The sequence below is a fragment of the Podarcis pityusensis genome, assembly GCF_964106645.2.
Source record: "Podarcis pityusensis genome assembly, chromosome: 9".
NCBI classification, from domain to species: Eukaryota; Metazoa; Chordata; class Lepidosauria; order Squamata; family Lacertidae; genus Podarcis; species Podarcis pityusensis.
Window position 1 is genome coordinate 60,655,829 of NC_138034.1, and position 19,993 is coordinate 60,675,821.

The following is a 19,993-nucleotide window of genomic DNA, read 5'->3' on the forward strand; positions in this document are numbered from 1 at the left end:
CTGGCAAATAGAAGGGGAAGAAATGGAGGCAGTGAGATATTTTACTTTCTTGGGCTGCATGATCACTGCAGATGGTGACAGCAGTCACGAAATTAAAAGACGCCTGCTTCTTGGGAGAAAAGCAATGACAAACTTAGACAGCATCTTAAAAAGCAGAGACATCACCTTGCCAACAAAGGTCCATATAGTTAAAGCTATGGTTTTCCCAGTAGTGATGTATGGAAGTGAGAGCTGGACCATAAAGAAGGCTGATCGCTGAATAATTGGTGCTTTTGAATTATGGTGCTGGAGGAGACTCTTGAGAGCCCCATGGACTGCAAGAAGATCAAACCTATCCATCCTGAAGGAAATCAGCTCACTGGAAGGACAGTTAGTGAAGCTGAGGCTCCAATACTTTGGCCACCTCATGAGAAGAGAAGACTCCCTGGCAAAGACCCTGATGTTGGGAAACATTGAGGGCATAAGTAGAAAGGGACGGCAGAGGACGAGATGGTTGGACAGTGTTCTCAAAGCTACCAACATGAGTTTGACCAAACTGAGGAAGGCAGTGGAAGACAGGAGTGCCTGGCGTGATCTGGTCCATGGGGTCACGAAGAGTCAGACACGACTAAACGACTAAACAACAATGTGTAAAGTTCTTGCATAGAACTTTCATATGCCTGTTATCAAGGCGTCAGATAACACATTCAGATGTGAGTAATTACATTTCAAAGAGAGAGACGTATCACTTTGATTATACTTAGGATGTAATCCTATACCCGCTTGCCTAGAACCGAGCCTCATTGAACTAAGTGGGACTCCTGAGTAGACATGGATAAGATTGTGCTGTTGATGATTCTTTTGTATGTTCCATCTATGATGTTTCATGAATTTGTCTGGGGGGCAACTGGCTGGACAGCCTCATTTAGAGTGGCACACTTTGGGATCATCTATGGTGTCCCTTGTTCGTCTTCCTTCATTAATTATTGCTGAAAGTTAAAACCAAACATCACACAATGCCTCTCATCTTAACTCATTGAATCTATGCTTCTGCAATCACAATTATTTGAAAGAGAAAAAGGAGAGCAATACAAAAGTAGTACAGAATTTTTATTAAACAGTTTTCATTTTGAGATAAAAGAAAAAATAACTAAATAAAAGCCATTTAGAACAGAAAAATGACAACAACCACCCTGTAATACATGAATGCCAGAGTTCTGCTTGACAATCAGGTATTATCATAACAGAAACTTTGTTTTTGAACATCCAGAAATAGCATCTTTGTTTTCTCCCCTCAAACCTACCATGAATAGACTATAATTGACAGATAATCATTTACTTACAAGTTCATACCAACTGTTAATAATAATAATAACTAAATGATCCATAAAATAATGCCAGGGAAAGAAATCCATGATTAGAGTTTTATCCTTTCACTAAAAGTTTAAAACAACTCATTTAATTCTGTTTCTTCAGATGCGGAAGAATTCAATATGATGCTTTTTTTTTTACGTATAATTGTGCCAGGCCAGACCCCTTTCTGTGCTCTTGGAGCTTCTATACAAATGGCTGTTCCCATTCTCTTCACCAGAGGGGGCAGGTACGCTTACACGCAGAAGGTGCTTTTCCAATGAAGTGAATGGAGAGCCATTGATGTCCGTGGAACTCTGCATACACACAAGCTCCCATTCCTTCATAGAACAACCAGGGTGAAGTTGCTTCATTCAGCCTATGGCCATCTAAAATCAGTGTTAAAACTTCCACCGATTTTAACTTCTCTAGTTTTACTGTCCATATTTTAAGTCACTGCATCTCAGCTGCATCTTAAACAATCAAGTCATACAGCATATCAGTTGCTACAAGGCCTTTCCCTTCTATTTGCATTTTTTATTTTGAAATGTTGGTTTTAAAACAGATTTAAAAGGGCAAAAGTTATCATACTGATAATGCTAGGATGCAACAATTCAGAGATCCGGAAGACATCTGAAAGTCAACTTTAGCTTCACTTCATATATTAATAGTACACTCAGTTCAAGATTTGACCCATTCATAATTTTGAGGGAATATTAGATTCTTTTACAGACCTAAACACAGCTATCCTTTGAAATTTGTGCTTCTCAGAACTTGGTGATGCAGTTCTCCAGCCAGCTAATATGTATCAAAATGGATGTATTAGGGGGGTAGGGGCATTAAATGCATGTGATTGGGAAAATAATATGATGCGGCATTCTAAAGGGAAAAATGCTTGCAGAAAAAGTCAATATTAAGCAAAATTTCATACAAAAATGTTACAAGGAGCAATGCACACCAGAGTGTCAATGAATTTACATATGGACTTAAAAAACAACAACAAACTAATGTGGAGAACTGAACTAAATATTAGAAAAATGTGAAACTGAAGGTGGTGGATTAGTGTATCTGTACTACAGTTATCTGCAGATGGGTACATGATACCCATTTGAGACAGGTCCTCCTATTTAAGCATCCATGCACAGCTACATAATGAAGAGCAGCTTGTGTCAAACAGGAAGGAGAGAAGTGGAATGAATGATGGAAAATTTAAGAATCTCTTAAATTTTAGTGGGTCTCGAGACCTTATAAAATGCAATGTTGGCCTTTGGTCTTTGATTAAAGTCCCACGTCTGCCATGGGTCCTTAAGCAATTTGCACTACTTCCTTTTTATAGATTTATTTATTTGGTTTTCAGATTAAAGTTTTAGAATCACATATCCAACATAAAACATAGACAAGATTCCAACGAATCTCCTGGAATTCCCTCCTCCCCTTTGTGGGCCCTATTGCTAATAATTTCCTCCTGCATCTTTTATGAGAATCCAAATCTTTTACATCTCCATTATGTCCAAAAATCACCTTTAAACTACAAGTGTTATTCCGATCCTACTAACATTTTTCGCTGTTTACAATGGTTTTTAAGATAAATTATAAAATTTCCCCATTCCTTATTGAAATTTTAGCCTTCCTGATTTCTGATTCTTCCGGTCATTTTTGCCATTTTGCCACAATCCATCAATTTAATTTTCCATTCTTCACTGGAAGGGACTTTATCTTCTTTCCATCTCTGGGCAATTTGCACTATCTGTGCCATAGTCATTTGTTTATTTCATGAAATCTATATACCACTTGATTGTAGGGGGGAAACGTCAAAGAGGTTTACAAAAAACCAAACCCTGAATAGTCCTTTCTGGGTTTTGTCCCCTAATAGAACTGAAATCATGTAAGGTTGAAGGACAAGGCTGAACTTTCTGTCCCCTCTGTCACACCCTTGTTTCTCAGTCTGTGGAATAACCACAACTAGAATTATCTAGCATATATCTGAAGTGGGTCATTGTCTAGCAATTCAAATCCTTAGTGTACTTTAGAGTTCTCAAAAAGTCATATATTTTCATTGTGTATTTGCAGAGTATTATCCTGAAGGTCTTAGATTTCTGGCTACCCCTGAACAGTAAGTTGAGAGTCCATTGCTGTGTGTAGTGCTCAAACGCAGTTAAATCAATAGAACAGCCATGCTGAAAATGAAAACAGTCTGGCTGAGTATTAGCCCACTGCAGAACTGAATAGACCATGCAGGAACATGCTATCTAAAAGTCAATAGAATGAGTAGCTCCTAATTTTTATATAGCATTCAGCTAAGAACTAAGTTTTAAAATGGAATGAGAGGACAAAGACATGCCGTGCTGATAAGTTAGGGCTGCAATCCTATGCACACTTTCCTGAGAATCCAAGCATAGTTTTACATGACTGGTATAGCAAGTGTGATGTTAATCAAGAAAAGCAAAACCACTTTAAAAAAGTAAAACCATTTTGGGTAGCCAATTTTAAGCAATTTATCTTTACTGTACTGTAGATGCTTGCTGTTGTTTCAAAAACAGCAACACTGCAGTCCACAGATAACTTCTGTGGAAGTGGTTCTAATGAAACATGTTGGAAAACCCTTAGACCTTTTATTTTAAAAATCTCTAAAGAAAATAAATATGAAGTAATATTGTCAAATCAAAGTGTTCAGAAGAAATCTATACTGTTCACACCATTCTGTGATGCGGCTTAAGAAATCTGTTTGACCTTCTGCTCCCCTCCTTTAAAATGTCTTGTAATATACCCAAGTGACCACACAGAACACCCATATATCACTGTTATCTGTTTATATGTACCCTGTATGAAAGTTTAAGTGATCAGATGCAAAGAAAGGCACTGCTTTTTCAGTAGTGCAGGAGGTAGAACTTTGGCAGGCAGAAAATGCTTTTAACAAAACGGGGTTAACACATAATTCATCTGACAAAGTCCAGTCCATAAATGTTTATGCCAATTTTTTTGCCATAATAAATTCATTAGTCTCAGTGAAGCCAAGGGGCTGTATTCTGGGTACACATGTATAGGATTGTGCTGTGTGTTTTATGGAAGGTAAGGAATCAATGGCTATTAGCTACCCAGAGGACACTTCCCTTTGTCCCACAATTAGTTCCATTAGTCGTGATTTCTAGGCACAGGTTCAGGAGGTTTTTCTTTTGTCCCACTACTTTCCCCAGGAAAACCTGTGGCTTACTATTAAATCGGAACAAACATCAACCCGCAGAAAACCCAACTAATGTAGGTTCCATTTCAGCAGTAAATTGTGTGTTTTCCCATGGAAAGTCATGGGACAAAAGAAAAACCTATTGGACCCTTGCCTAGAAATCATGGGACAAAGATGTGCATGAGCCCATAGATAGCTACATTCGCAGGTGGCACTGTGGTCTAAACCACTGAGCCTCTTGGGCTTGATGATCAGAAGGTTGGCAGTTCGAGTCTACGTGATGGGTTGAGCTCCCATTGCTTTGTCCCAGCTCCTGCCAACCTAGCAGTTTGAAAGCACACCAGCGGGAGGAGATAAATAGGTACTGCTGCAGCGGGAAGGTAAACGAGGTTTCCATGTGCTCTGGCACTCATTATAGTGTCCTGTTGTGCCAGAAGTGGTTTAGTCATACTGGCCACATGACCCAGAAAGCTGTCTGTGGACAAACGCTGGCTCCCTTGGCCTGAAAGCAAGATGAGCGCCGCAACCCCTAGTTGCCTCTGGCTGCTGCCTGTTTGTCATTGATCTGTGACAGGGCATTCCCAGTGATGGCTCTCCATTTGTGGAATGCTGCCCCTGGTGAAGTGTGTCTGTTTTCCTTGCTACTGACTCCCAGGAGAGATTTAGACATTTCTGTTTTACCCCAGGCATTTGATGGCTATGGCAACCTTGAAATTAGGAACTGGGAGGGTATGTGATTGCTTTTACATGTTTTGAGATGTTCTAAGAATCTTTAGTTTATATTCAGATGGTTTAAAATTGTTTTCAAAGTGAGTTAAATATGTTTTTGTTTATTTTAAATTGTACGGCTTTGACTTTGAAGTTTGCCACCCTGGACTCCTTTAGGAAGAAGGGCAGGATACAAATTTAATATGAATAAATTAAGTCAAAGAAAGGGTCTGGTGGAGAAGATTCTAATCCCCTCCCCCAATGCAACTTCCCTTTACCCAATGTACTCTATCCTCAGATGCTTTGATCTCAAATAAAGTGAAAAGGTAATCCTGTTCTCAGCGAGTTGGTTCCTGAAGGAAACTTTGCAAAAACACTAGATTCAGTAGGGAGAGGAGATTAATACTACAGCTTTGGCTGTAGTAACTCCCTTCCCACCCTAAAGCTAAATTATCATTAGTGTCCGTTTGAAGATCGCTTTTCTTGCTCTCAGATAGGAGTAAGGTTGGGTGACAACAAATTGCTCATGCATCCCTATTACAGATAACCGCCCACCTTAAGTCATAGCATTCTTTTGCTTCTTTTAATTTACTAGAACATGATGTCTCATAAGCTCCGCTTGATTGCATATGACTGAGAACAATGCTGTGCTGCTACCGTCAGAAGGGAGAACAAACTACCAATCTGTCATTCTTATCCCTTCCATCAGGCTTCTGCAAAACATCTGTTGCTCACTTATTTCGAGCTCAATGTTTTGTCTTGTTTCTTGGTTTAATGACACTGGAAATATCAGTAGTTACCCACTTGTATTTATTCTTCCTTTTTTTTTTCTTTTTTTGCAACCTGGAGAATATTATGGGTAAGAGGATGGGGAAAACTGTGTCAAGGTATAGCATTGCTATTATAATAGGATAATAAGCATGAAAAAAAGTGTAGGGGATTATTTAAGGAAACGGAGTGGAAAACAAAACCTGACAATTTAGCAAGACAAGTGTAAGGGGGGGCCAGCTGCGTGTTTATTGCCCACCAGCTCTTTCTGCCTCCTTTTGTGTACATATTGACAGATTTTTTTGGGGGGGGGGAATCGTTAAAAGACCCTCTGAAGGGCCCAATCATATAGCCAGCTGCAGAAGACAAAAGCAAAATGGCATCCAGTGCTGAGGCTAATGTACTGAGGATGTGGGTGGTGCTGTGGTGTAAACCACTGGGCCTCTTGGGCTTGCCGATCGGAAAGTTGGTGGTTCAAATCCCCGCGGCAGAGTGAGCTCCCATTGCTCTGTCCCAGCTCCTACCAAACTAGCACTTCGAAAGCATACCAATGCAAGTAGTTAAATAGGTACCACTGTTGTGGGAGGGTAAACGGCGTCTCTGTTCACTCTGGCTTCTGTCACAGTGTTCTGTTGTGCCAGAAGTGGTTTAGTCATGCTGGCCACATGACCTGGAAAGCTGTCTGTGGACAAACGCCAGCTCTCTTGGCCTGAAAGCGAGATGAGTGCTGCAACCCCATAGTTGCCTTTGACTGGACTCAACCATCCAGGGGTCCTATACTTTTACCTTTACTGAGGAGAAACTGTGATGGAGACACATGTTGTTGCACCTGTACAGCAAAGCATCACCCAAGCCATTTTTAGTACTATTAGAAAGGAAGATTGTGAAGGGTGGTGGTGACCAAGCCATTTTAAATCCTCAAAGGGTAAAACAATCACATTATGAAGCTGTCCAAATCAATTAGTATGTTTAGTTTGTATAATAGGAAATGCTGCTATAATGTCTGGTGGGTCTCTGTTGTTGCCTGGTACCCTACATGAAATCCAATTTTCATTAGGGAAGTCTAAATCTGAATGGCAAACGTCTCTTAGGCTCTTTGCTTGGCTGGAGACCTTCCATGGTACACATGCCACCACAGTGATGGTGGGGAGCATTCGTGAGCTCTAAAGTGCCAGCCACGATAGTTAAACACTCACCCACCCAATGTGTGTAATAATTAAGAAATCATCTGTCCAATTATGAGCTGCAGCACTCAGTGTGAGGTGGCCGGTCATGATGCTGCGATACCAAAACAACCATTATACTTCAGTCTAAGAATTTATCTGCAAGATGGCTCATGCAATTAGGCCACACAGGATTCTTTTTTATCTATAACCTTCCCTGGGTGGCTGGGAGCACTGGCGAGTGGTAAAGCACATGCCTTGCATTCAGATTGTCTCTGAGTAAGTCCTTAGCATCTCCCAGTTAAAAGAAGTAGGTATAACGTGATTAAAAAGAGCTCTGTTTGAGATTTTGGAGTGCCATGGCAAGTCTGCATAAACAGGGGCTGGGGAAACCTTGCAGATGTTTGTGATGATGGGTGCTGTAATCCAGCGACATTAAAAGGGCCTCTGCACCCCTATAAAAGACAATACTGGACAAATAGTCTGACCCGGGTATAAATCTATTTTCTTTCTATATGTATGAAAATGCAGGTAATGCTTGAACAAACTTTGAAACAATCAGTCCCCCTCAGTGGCTCCACATTAGCATCATTTAATATTTATGCACAACCATCAATCTACATTGCACTTCACAGGGTAACATAAGCAAAAATAAAATAAAAAATAGTCCCTGCCCTCGAGGAGCTTACAGTCTCTTTATTTTGACAGTGGAGGAAGGCAACAGAGCACGTGAGAAAAGGGAATCCTAAAGGTAATAAGAAATGAATACGAGTATATGCAGTATTGCATACTGAAACTTGGTTTCGTTTTCTGGATGCGGACTGGGGAATTAGGCAGAAGGCTTTTCGGGAAAGATAGATGGGTTGAAATAAAGGAGATCATATGAGGCTTGTACATCACTGTAATGGTTCTAGGGGTTGCTCGTGCGTAAGCCGGTGCAAACACCTGGCTGGATTGCCTGAGTGAACCTTTTCTGTCCGGACAGCCACTCACCCGTGGCTGTCTCAATCGCTGGCAGAATCTGTCAGTGGGCGTTTCTTAAACTTCTTCCAGCAAAGAAGCTCTTTGATGCCTAGTCTCCTCCTACTCTCTCTGCGCGAAAGCCTTCTGCGCAAGGAGGGCGTAGGCAGCGGAGGACCTCTACTCTCCCCGCTGGTCCCCGGCAAGGAGTCATGGGACCGCCTCGCCGCTTCCCCCATCTGCCCCCCTTCTCCACTGGTGCTACGCTGATTCTCTTCCCCCAGAAGATGGGCTGCCTCTCCCAATCCCGGGACGCTCTCCGGAATCCCTCTGGATTTTGCTCTCTCCCTCCGGCACTGATGGCAGTTCCTTGACAATCACCTAAGAACAACATGCCTTATTTTATTTTTTGCTTTGGAAACATTATCTGGAATTCTTGGAAAGTGATGTTTAATGGGCTTGAAACCTGGGAAATAGTTGCTCATTGCTAATGTTGAAAAAAGAGGCCTATCTATTATGATCCATCGTTTCTCCTGCAGGTGAAGAATCGGGCAAAGTGCATACTAATTGTACAATTTGCATGCAGGGTTTGTGTGTGTGGGTTTTTGTGTGTGCTTTCCTTTGCATAGCAAATGAGGACCGAAGGAATTGATGATTGAGCAAAGCTGACATGACATGAAAAGGACCTAGCTTGATCTATCCATTGCTATGCATATCCTAGTTGTAGTAGCTAGAATAAATTCACCTGTACGCCAGTGCACTGCTTGGCAAGCTAAATATGAATGAACTATTTTTGACTCTCTGCTTACACATATACTTCAGTGGGCAGGCTCTAGCAGAAGTCACTCAGTGGGATGTAAGTAGGTCATGACTAAGGTCTTCTCAGTCAGACATGGTCAGGATAAACTCTTACTTTTCTAGTAAGGATGTATGCTGCCCTAGAAGCCATTATAACATAGCATACATTACTGGTAGCACCATAGAGTTTACTGAATAACTCCTATTATTATTATTATTATTATTATTATTATTATTATTGTGGTGGTGGTGGTGATACGCTTCTAATTTATAAAGATTGTTTAGAATCTGCACCGGACCTTTTCTTGCTTTTAGAAAGGGGGGAAATGCAGGGTGTTTGACTGAAATGAAACCCATTTCTCTCTCCCTGAAGGATTCCCTTCTCCTTAAAATATCAATTACATTGCCATTGTGATCTGGAAGTCACACTCGTTGATAGCAGCTCTGGAAGAAGCAATTTGCCTTAGAGGTTTTACAAGACTTAAGCTTTTGTTTTATAGACATATTCCAAAAAAAGAAAAAAAGAGAGAGAGACATTTCTGCCAAAAAATAAGAAGTCCTTTTCCCTTGCGTGATGTCAGAAGGTTGGATATGTACAGCCTTGGAAAGATGTATAAATCATTTTTATACAGAGAACTGTCTTAGAAAACTAGAGATTTCAGTACAAAGGAATCCATTCATTGAAAGAATGCCTCCACAAGGTTGTCTTATGAGTTACAATATACACAAGAGGATGTTGCAAAAGCACCTTTGCTTTTTAGGTACCGTTACACTGTACACAGCTGCCACCCTTGTGGGAGGGAAAACAGCCTGTTTGTATTACAAGAAGTCCTATAACAATGCTAAAAATATTGATACAAAACAGCTACAAGTGGATAAAAGCCTAGCAGCTATCCCTTGCTTTAATTGTTCACCAATAATTTTTAGCTTAAAAAAAAATTCCGTCAAGAAAATAGCAGCATTTTGAAATTTCCTTTTCATAGCTTTAGACAGCTATCCCCCCCCCCCCGCTTACAAAACGTAATCCAAACAGTGCCTAGCCGAGAAATAAACAAGCATTATATATGTATAAAATGGAAGATGCAGCTTTATTTTTTATTTTTGTAGAATAGTGCATTTGAATCCTGGAAAGAATTGCTTTGATTATGGAATGATAATAAAAAAATGGGCAGAATTGAAATAGGGCAACTCTTACGACAACTGAGACTGAAATCCGTAATGAACAGTAGGCCAATATATTTTTCAGTCTACTTGTTTCATTAACAGAAGAGGAAAACATGAAACTGAACACTGAAATCATGCTATACACTTCACTGATTTTTATGCTGCCTTGTGGAGCAGAGTGGCGTCATGACAGGTATGGACCAGGCCACGCTTTCTGATCTAGATGGGTGAATCTAAATCATAATCACTTTGTCTGCTTAAACTGCATTTGCATTTTTGCAGTCCTCTATTTTGTAGAATGTGTTATTTGTTTATAACGAATGCCACAATTTATCCCACAGCAACCCTGCAAAGGTTGCATTGGTTGAGAATGCATGACTGGCCGAAGGCTAGTAAGTGAGCCTCATATGAGTAGAGGTCCTAATTCTGGCACCACACAGCCAGTGTGGTGTAGTGGTTAAGAGTGGTAGCCTCGTAATCTGGGGAACCGGGTTCGCGTCTCCGCTCCTCCACATGCAGCTGCTGGGTGACCTTGGGCTAGCCACATTTCTTTGAAGTCTCTCAGCCCCACTCACCTCACAGAGTGTTTGTTGTGGGGGAGGAAGGGAAAGGAGAATGTTGGCCGCTTTGAGACTCTTTCGGGTAGTGATAAGGTGGGATATCAAATCCAAATTCTTCTTCTTGGTCCAGGTTCAACACTCTAAGCACTACGCCACTCTGACTCCAAAAATACTCTCAAGTGAACATGTGGTAGCCACACCGTAACACACCATCTGATCGAGAAGGAATGATTTTTTTTGCAATATTTGAACCATTCTCTTTCACCTCATCTCTGAAAACCCAAAGGGAGTTCATATTCTCACAGCGCCATTTTAATGTATATAACTCAGAAATTATTCTCAAGAAGTGCAGTGGCATTCATTCCCTAGTAAGTTGGCGGTCCAAAAGCAGCAGTCCCACATACACTTACTAGGGGAATAACCTCCATTCAATAAAATGGGACTTGCATCCTTGTAAATACAATAGAGTTGTATTTAACAATCGTAGCCAGAATGTGACCAAGAGAAATACATTATGTAAGAAGTTTATCAATACTTATTTAAATTATTCTGCTGCACAGCAATTGCCAGATTTTCTACAATGAATGTTTCCCATCAAGTTGATAAAACAGTATGTAACTTGAATTGTCATCAAGTATTTTCAATATTCTCACACCGATCCTACACAGACTCACAGACTTAGTCTAAGCGTCACTTTTTTTTTGTATGGGACTCATTCCAAGGCACAGCCTTGCAGCCTTGGAACATTAATTTCAGCATTATTCATATTGTTTCATTTCATAAAATTTGCTTTTTAGAATTAGAAACATCTTGCCAATCTGTTCGTATGATTCTTGATTCCAGCAAACATTTCCAATTTGAGCTCTTAAGTTGTGTTGGTATATCAAAGCTCATTGATCCCAATTTCTACATCCCCAGACTGAGGATAGCACATGATGCTCTGTTTAAGTGTTCATGCATTCACTCCAAATACATAAAGTGGGAAGCAGGCATGAGTACAAAGTCCGCCCCCAGTGGCCCAACTCTTGCTGACTCTACTGCACATCTTCCTGTGTTCTGATACTTGGCATACTGAATAATGAAGAGTCCCCGGGGACAAGGAAACCTCCAAGCACAGTTAGCTAAACACTGTTAGAATCTCCCTCCGCCTCTTCATGCACAATATGCGAAGTTCAGAAGATGAGCCAGCATGTGCAGAGCCATGGAGGGAGCAGATGTGTGTGCGTTTTCCTACCCCCTTTAAGCTCCCCCCCCCCATTCATCCAAACACATGAATAGAACTGTGGTGTATAAGGAGCTCCACATGAAATATACAAGAAACATACTCAACGGGAGCAGGTTTATTAGCACCAATCACCTAGCCAGGAGTGGTGTTGGTGTTGGTGAAAGGATGAACTGGATCCCATTTCCATTCTCAGTTGGTGACTGTTGACAAAACTGAATATTCTGACCCATGGTTAAAAGGTACAAAGAACGATTCAATGCAGCACAGGTCATGTCAGCTGGAAAACAGGTTCTAGATGTATGTGTGTGTGTGTGTTTTTAAATTCCACATAATGCTTTTTTGCTCACAATTCAAAATACGCAAGGGGATCTGAATATGCACACCTGCTTCTCAACACAGAATATAGAACAGTTGGGGTGAGAATCTAATGCAATGTTTTCAACAAAGCTTAACATTCCTTATTGCCACCTTTGGCCACCTTAACTAAGTAGCCTGATAAAGACATTGACAAAGACCTTGTATGCTATTGTGGAATCATTTCTGGTTCTTTTAAAAATGAAGATGTTTTTTGTTAAAAACAAAGATGTATGCCATTATGATGATATGATGCTAAAAAGACAATTATGTGGCCCCTTGCAAAGCACTCTTCTCTTACAGCATTTTGGTTTATCAATGGCAAATGCAGCTTTCGAAATCCACTGTTTTGTTAAATTTGGTGGCATCCAATACCCCCGTTTCTCTTTACTGACATACTGATTTAGCCAAACAAGTGTAACTAAAGAGATAATGAAAAAGCCTGGCAAACTAACTCTAGAACTTGGCCTCAAATACTGAAGTAGTATCCCACTACAGATATTATATCAATCCCTGAATAATGAGTGATATCCAACTAAGCCATACTCAGAATTTTCCCACTGAAATTTATGTACTTGTCCATTGATTTCAATGGGACTGCTTTGAGTAAGACATTGTATATTACTCACCATCATGGCATACGGTATTGTCCATGACAAAGTGGTCAGCTTCCACTTGGACACACATTGTCTGGTGTGGGAAATCCACTCATCACCCTGGTAAAGTAATTTCCACAAGCAAGACCTGAGTGCTATAGGACTCTCCCTTCTTGTGATTCCCAGCAACTCTCTTTCCAACAGTGGAAAGAGACCATAGCCAACATGACTAGCAGCCATTGATAACCTTGCTTTACTTTGTCTAATCCTCTTTTAAAACCATTCTAGTAGGCAGCCACTGCTCCATCTCATGTAAGGGAATAAGCTGTGCAAAGGATCGGGACATTCTGTCACACTTTCTGCCAGCTGCATTAGGTTTTTTCAAAAGGTTTCTAAGTGTGGGGAGGAGGCTCATCACCTCATTCAAGTATCCCAATAAACTGTTATGCTTCTTGCCCAAGATGGAAAGGGCAACCAGGCTGTGTCTGATGATGAGTGAGAAAAGCTTCACTGTACAAAATGAAACCAAAATACAACCAAACCTCCTCGACTGAATTTGTACCATTGGGGGAGTTTCTTTTTCTTCCCTTTTACTAAATTCTCTATTCATTCCTCACATCTACTTTCACAGTAACATTATTAAAAGAACAGAATGTTATATTTGACATAGCGTTCAGAAATCTTAGGTATGCAAGTGATTGACGGTAGGGAAACACACACACACAAACGTTGGGCGTCTTTTGGACGTTCCATCAAGATGGTCCCATCCATTCACTATGAAGCCAGTAGAGCTTTTGTCACCAACTTCCTTAAATCCAGGATTTCACACTCGGGTGAATTCCGCAAGACATTCAACTACTCATTTAAGTCATGCTAGCCTCCCCCGCCCCCACCCAGCCTCCCACCTCCCCACTCCCAGTCCTTACTTTACAGGGATCGCCTAGATTTCATAGACAACAATATTTAATTTCAAAACAGTATGTAGGTAGCAGCTGATGAGAAATTAAAAAGTCAGTTTTAAATTAGCATCGTGGCCCCTTAAGCCAAATGTAGGACTCTGTCTTCAATAAATACTTGCCAACTCTGTTTACCCATCTTGCTGGCCCAAAGTCTGAAGCTCAGATGTGTGAAGGTTGTGGTGAAGAAAAACGTTTTTCCTGCTGTACATGTGTAAGGAGATTGGTCCTCTCGGAGGCTGTCCCAGCCTCCCTATGAAAGTGGAATGTTGCCGAGGGACAGGAGATTGATCTTTCAGAGCCCCGGGAAAAGCAGGGAGATTCTCGGCCTTGGCTGTCGGCTTCAAGCCACTTTGCGCTTCTCCTTCTAAGCCGTTCTGGCTGACCTCTGAAGTCAGGGCTTCATAAGTCTCTCTTGTGTGCTTGAGAACCTCCACAATTTCTTTTTCTTTCAGGAGGCTGCTGAGGCACACACTTGACAGCTGGCAGCTTTTGCTTTCGTGGGAGGTTACTTGGTTGCCCGGCAAATATCTAAAATGGTCCTCGGTGGGTGTATGTGCTGACTTTCTGTCCTTTGTGTTGAGAGTTTGGCTCACCATTTTGTTTAGATATGTAGCCTGGGGCAAAGAAAACAGAAAAAGGGAGGAGATGAAATATTAGTAACAGAACGTATTAACAGCAAGGCAGCTTGGAGGATGCAAAATGTTCCCTGTAATGTCTGCAGCTTTGCAACAGACTAGGCATTTTCACCGATGGCTGATTTAGACAAATATCAAAAGCTGTCAGAAATCCTTAGGCATACTAAGCAAAGGATGGAGGACTTTTGCAGTCACTGTGAAAGTTCAGTGGTAGAGAGCATGCTATAACTCCAGGATCAGGTAACATGTGAAATATCTCCCTCTCAGACCCAGGGGACCTTTTGGTAAGTCTTAGGAGCACAGGAAACTGCCTTATGCTGAATCAGACTGTTGGTCCATCTAGCTCAGCATTGTCTACACTGAATGGCAGTGGCACTGCAACATTTCAAACAGATGCTCTCCTGGTTCTCCCTAGAGGATTTAACCTGGTACATTCTGCATGCAAAACAGATGCTCTTCCACTGAACTATGCCTCTTCCCAAAGTTTGTGTCACAGAAATAATACAGGCTCGGTGACAAAAAAAAATCTCACTTGCTATAAGGCAGCTTCCTATATGGAATTTCTAAGGAAAGTAATTAGGTAGGCCAGGCTACTTCTCACACCAATGTTGCTCTTCCCCCAGGTATTAGTGACATTATTAGAGAAAGTACTCTCAGCAGTCATCCTACCCTCATGATGGCATGATTATCACTCTGATAAATTCTTGAACAGGAGTAAAATTGAGCCACAGCGAAGTGGGAGCCCACCCTCCTCCTTGTAAAATAAAACAGGTCCAAAGCTGAGATCAGAGTACCAACCATGTTCTCCAGGGAAAACCCTCACTTGCACACAAAGCTGACCCATATTAAATTATAAAGAAGCACCAGGATGCAATCTCCGTCCCACCCCTGCAGTTATGTTTCTCCCCCAAGAGAAGACACATTAAAAACCTTCCTTTTAGAAAGAAAACTCATCTGCTGAAAGGTAAAATTCAACCAGCAAAGCTTCTCTTCTGTTGTAAAGACACAGCACAATGCACAATGTCAGGTTCTCATACACGCAACTCGAAAATCTATTCATGCTAATCTCTTAAACTATGCATGCATGAAAGGCTGAGAGAAAAAAGAAGTGACAGAGAGAAGCCTAAATATGCTTCGTTCCCCAGATGCAGACCATGCAAACTTTCAAGGGAGTTCTTTAAAAGGTATGTCATAACTCGCACCGCAATTAGCACATTTCAGTTTGTCTCCTTTCAGTAGCTAGAGTAACGTTACCATTTTAAAGCTCCAGTTCATGTGTGAGAACTAGCTGTAACAGGAGTCCATTGTACTCTGTCCTTTAAGTTATTAGGCACTATAATTAGACGTTTGTTCTATCCTTTCCCAATTTGTTTACTACTTCAATCTGGCATTTACATATACTTCAAAAACCCAACTAATATTAGCCTAGATTCAGTGCAAACCGGCACAGTGGATGTCTTTGGCGTGTTCATTTCTGCTTCTTTTAAGAACCCAGATACGGCCACTTGAAACTAAATCTAAGGAAGCCACAAAAGCTGCTTTGATCTGCGGTGCTTGAAGTTCAGAGTTCCCCAAAGCTGCATGCTTTGTAAGTTTTCTATTTCTATTGTTTCTTAGCTTTTATTAACAGCTATTTATTTTGGAAGCACTGGGCAAGTGAAGGGCACACACTCATTGCAGAGCTGGGTATGTTTTAGTGGAGCAGTCACTTCTAAGGAGCTGCAGTAGACATTTTTGGTGCAATTTGGTAAAACTATCAAGAATGTTCATCCAAGCACATAGGAAATATTCCTCATGTCAAGTCAGGCCATTGGACCATCTAGCTCCATATTAACCACAACACCCTTCCCCAACTTAGTGCCCTAAAGATATGTTGAACTACACCCATTATCAATTGACCACCCTGGATGGGAGATGATAGGAGTTGCAGCCCGAAACAAGTGCTGGTCACAGGCCTAGAGAAGGTTGGTCTAAAATGACTGGCAGTAGCTCTCCAGGATTTCAGACAGGAGTTTTCTCCAGTCTTACCTGGAGATGTCCGGGATTGAACTTTGGACCTTCCAGAAGCAAAGCATGTGGTCTGCCACTGAACAATAGCCTTTCCCCAAACCAGCCCTTTCAAGCCTTGCTATATTTTGCCTAACATAAAAATTTGAGACTTATTTTGAAGATGCTCACTGTCAGAAAAAGCTGAGCAATTTCAAGGGAAGGAAAAAAGAGTTTCAATTAGTCTAGTGGTGTAATGAACTAGCTGGATGTAGGGGAGAAGTGGGAGGCACCAGCTGGATAACCCCCAAGGAAGCCAAGAGATTGGTGGTGGGACAATGATGAGTGGTCAGAGGGAACAGAAGCTAATGAAGCAACAGGGTTTAGTGAGTTGGGAAAGGCTGGGGCAGAGAGCAATCCAGAATCACAAGGCAGAAGCAGAGGCTGGAGAAGAGGGGGGCCAAGAGGCAGAGGAGAAGCAGGCTGCTTAAGAAGCCAGGGAGTCTCTCTTCCACCCACCCCCCAGACTCACAAAACACAAAGAGGAATGAAAAGGGTGGAGCAAAGAGAGACAAGGAAAAGGAGCCACAGGTTGTTGGGGGAGGAGTCTTAGAGAGAAGTAGGAAGGCAGGGACCTTCAATCCTTGCAACTGCCTCATTGAGAGAAGACTTACTGGACAGTGATCCCGAGGCCTGAGCTGTTTTGACTTCTTTGAATAATGAGTTAACTTCACTGATGCCAGGTGTTTTATTGCTGACCTGTTCCTGACAACTGGATGGGCCTACTTCTAGCCTGTTGAATGTGGATAAATGCTAGCTAATCATATCTCTACTCCAGATATTTTCTCCATGTAAATTGGCATATTCTGCACTTCATTGGAATTAACCTAGTGGGATAGATATGTGTAAAGGGTGTGTGGAAATATCCCATACCGAGAAGTGTTCTTCTACACATACTGTAAAATAAGCCTGCTCTATGAGAAGACCAGCAGGAGGGCAGTTGAATCCTAGGCAGATGACCCAATTGGGAGCTGCAGTGCCTCTTTTTTGCTTTTGCAAACATTACCACAAATGTATGAGCAGCAGCAAAGGTGCAAGAGGAGGCAAATGGGGACAACCACATCAAAAGAAAATGAAAAGTACTGCAATAGACAGGTCCTGCTGGTTGAGATAACATGTTGATGACAACAAAATGGATCAAACATTTGCAATAAGCATCCAGGGGGAAAAACCCAGAAGACAACTGTGTAGTGGAGGAAAATTGTATATCTTTTATTGTTAACATTTTGGGAGAGTAGCAGACAATTTCAGTCCTCAACCCAGAGTGGTCTTCAAAAGTGAACTCCTTTCAACTGTTTTGGGTTATTTACAGTTTTCTTTCTGCAAAATGAAGGGCTGTTTTCATGTGCAGAAGGAACTGAGATCCAGCAGAAGCTTCTGCTGGAGAAAGTCCTACACTTCATCTTAGCCAAAAGGCTGAAAAGCAATACTGCTGGAGGAAGTCCTGAGAGTTCTCCCTGCAGCCTCCCATACCACCTCCAACATAAGTCTTAAGCCTATGGAGCAACTTTGGGGGGGGGTCTGCAGGCAGGAAGAAGAACCAGCACAAATGGCTTCTTTCAAGCAGGAGTAGCCCATGATCAGAGTTCCACTCCTGGGGACTCTGGATCTCATCCTGTGAGAAACTAAAATCATGCCTAAAATGATGTTGAGAACTCTACATTTTTAAAGGGTTATTGTGATTTTCCTTTTACTGCTATCTCCTTTTCTTCCTTAAGACATTAAGCCTAATGCTTAATATGCGGAACAGGACTGGGGAAACCTCAGCACAGGGGACAAAGTCTTCCAGGTCAGTCTGTCTGGACCATGGAGTTCTCCCTCTACTCTCCCAGGGGAAACACACACACCACTGGCCCTGCCTCTCACCCTGAGTGCTTTTGCCTGACTGGAATGTAGCCTAGCGCTCTGATAATGCCTCTTGCTTGTCTGGATGGGGGATAGAGTCTGTAGAAACTAGTCTACTATACAAAGGTAAAACATTTAGTGTGTCACCCATTGCTGCCTCTAACTCTGCCAACCACTGACATGTGACCCTCATAAGGTTCCCCCAAAGAATCACCAAAGTACATTCAATCATACCTTTCCAAGTTCACACATTTTGACTTACTTCTTGAATCTGAAAAATCGCCAGAACAGCATGCCACTTAGGAAGGCAAAGTATCTAACATGTTTCCAAGAAGGGAGACAAAACTGAAACCATTCAACACTTTCCCATACTTATATGATTTCAAGCAGCTTTTGTGGCCCTGGCAGTTTATGTAACTGCTGTTCTAATTTACCAATCAGTAAAATCAGCTCCTTGGTCTATATTCCATCTCTTACTATGTCAACTGCTTGATTTCTGCACCATCTTGGTTTTATGCTCACCAGCTCCCAGTGCTGCGAACGATCCAACACAGAATGTGATTTAGCTGGAGTGGGTAATGGTTCTTCATTTTAGTTTATTAAGAACCACTCTTCTTTATTGATTTTAGGATGCACCTATACCGTCACTGCATTTTTTTACAACCACCTGAATTCTGCTCCTATTGATCAGCTAACACTGCCTTCCATCAATACCCTCCATGCTTGGTAAAAAAAATATAGTACATCAAAATCACATATGGTGAAGCACTGGAAGTATGCCAGGAGATGGCAGATTCACCACCTAACAAAACTTACCAGGCACAAAGTGGGTTACAGGAATTGTATTTCAGCCCCAGGACCCACTTAAGACATTGGGAGAGCCATTTCTTAATCTTTTATTGTATATTTGCATGGTGGTAGTGCTTCTGCAGCAACCCACCTTGGATCAAGCTATGACCCACTAGAACTGCAGACTAGTAGGTTAGAACACAGATGAGTTACTTACTCTTTGGTAGTTCCCATGCCTTTTGAGTTGGCTTGAAATCTAATACAGAACACAGCTCTGAATGCGATTCTGCCTTAAAGGTAAAGGTACCCCTGCCCGTACGGGCCAGTCGTGTCCGACTCTAGGGTTGTGCGCCCATCTCACTTAAGAGGCCGGGGGCCAGCGCTGTCCGGAGACACTTCCGGGTTACGTGGCCAGCGTGACGAAGCTGCTCTGGCGAGCCAGCACCAGCGCAGCACACGGAAACACCGTTTACCTTCCCGCTATAAAGCGGTACCTATTTTTCTACTTGCACCCTAAATGATTCTGCCTTACATAATGCATTTGTATATGAAAATCTCACAGATATATGCATTTTTATGCTCACTATATGCAAGTATAGGTATTTTGGCACATGGAGCCATGGAGTCAGTTTTGTCCAAGCAACCACGCAGAAAATTCATCCGTACCAGTAGGAGCTGGTAATATGGGTCTCAATCACTGCCCATCATAGTCTGGTCAACTAAACATGGCCCCAGGTGCACAGGAACCTCTCCTAGATAAGCAGGTCTCATGCAACCGGTTCAAAGGTCCCCTGCTTCTACCCTAACAAATACCAAGAGAAACAACAAGGACTTTAAAGGATTAACGCTGAAAGCTCTAATATATTTCCTCTTAAAAATGCACTGCTATTTGTATTTTCACTAATATACGTTG

The 19,993-nt window shown here is 41.7% G+C and overlaps 1 protein-coding gene across 3 annotated transcripts in view; it reads right to left on the reverse strand.

Moving 5' to 3' along the window:
- Window positions 1–7,717: 7,717 nt before the first annotated feature.
- CCSER1 (coiled-coil serine rich protein 1) overlaps window positions 7,718–19,993 on the reverse strand; it is a 701,360-nt gene continuing 689,084 nt past the window's right edge. For 2 of the 3 annotated variants that reach the window (XM_081020752.1, XM_081020751.1), the window contains one exon: window positions 7,718–14,379. In XM_081020752.1, coding sequence (XP_080876878.1) covers window positions 13,894–14,379 — 486 coding nt within the window. In that variant the 3' untranslated portion in view covers window positions 7,718–13,893. The remainder of the gene's footprint in view (window positions 14,380–19,993) is intronic. The other variant, XM_081020753.1, reaches the window with a different exon arrangement.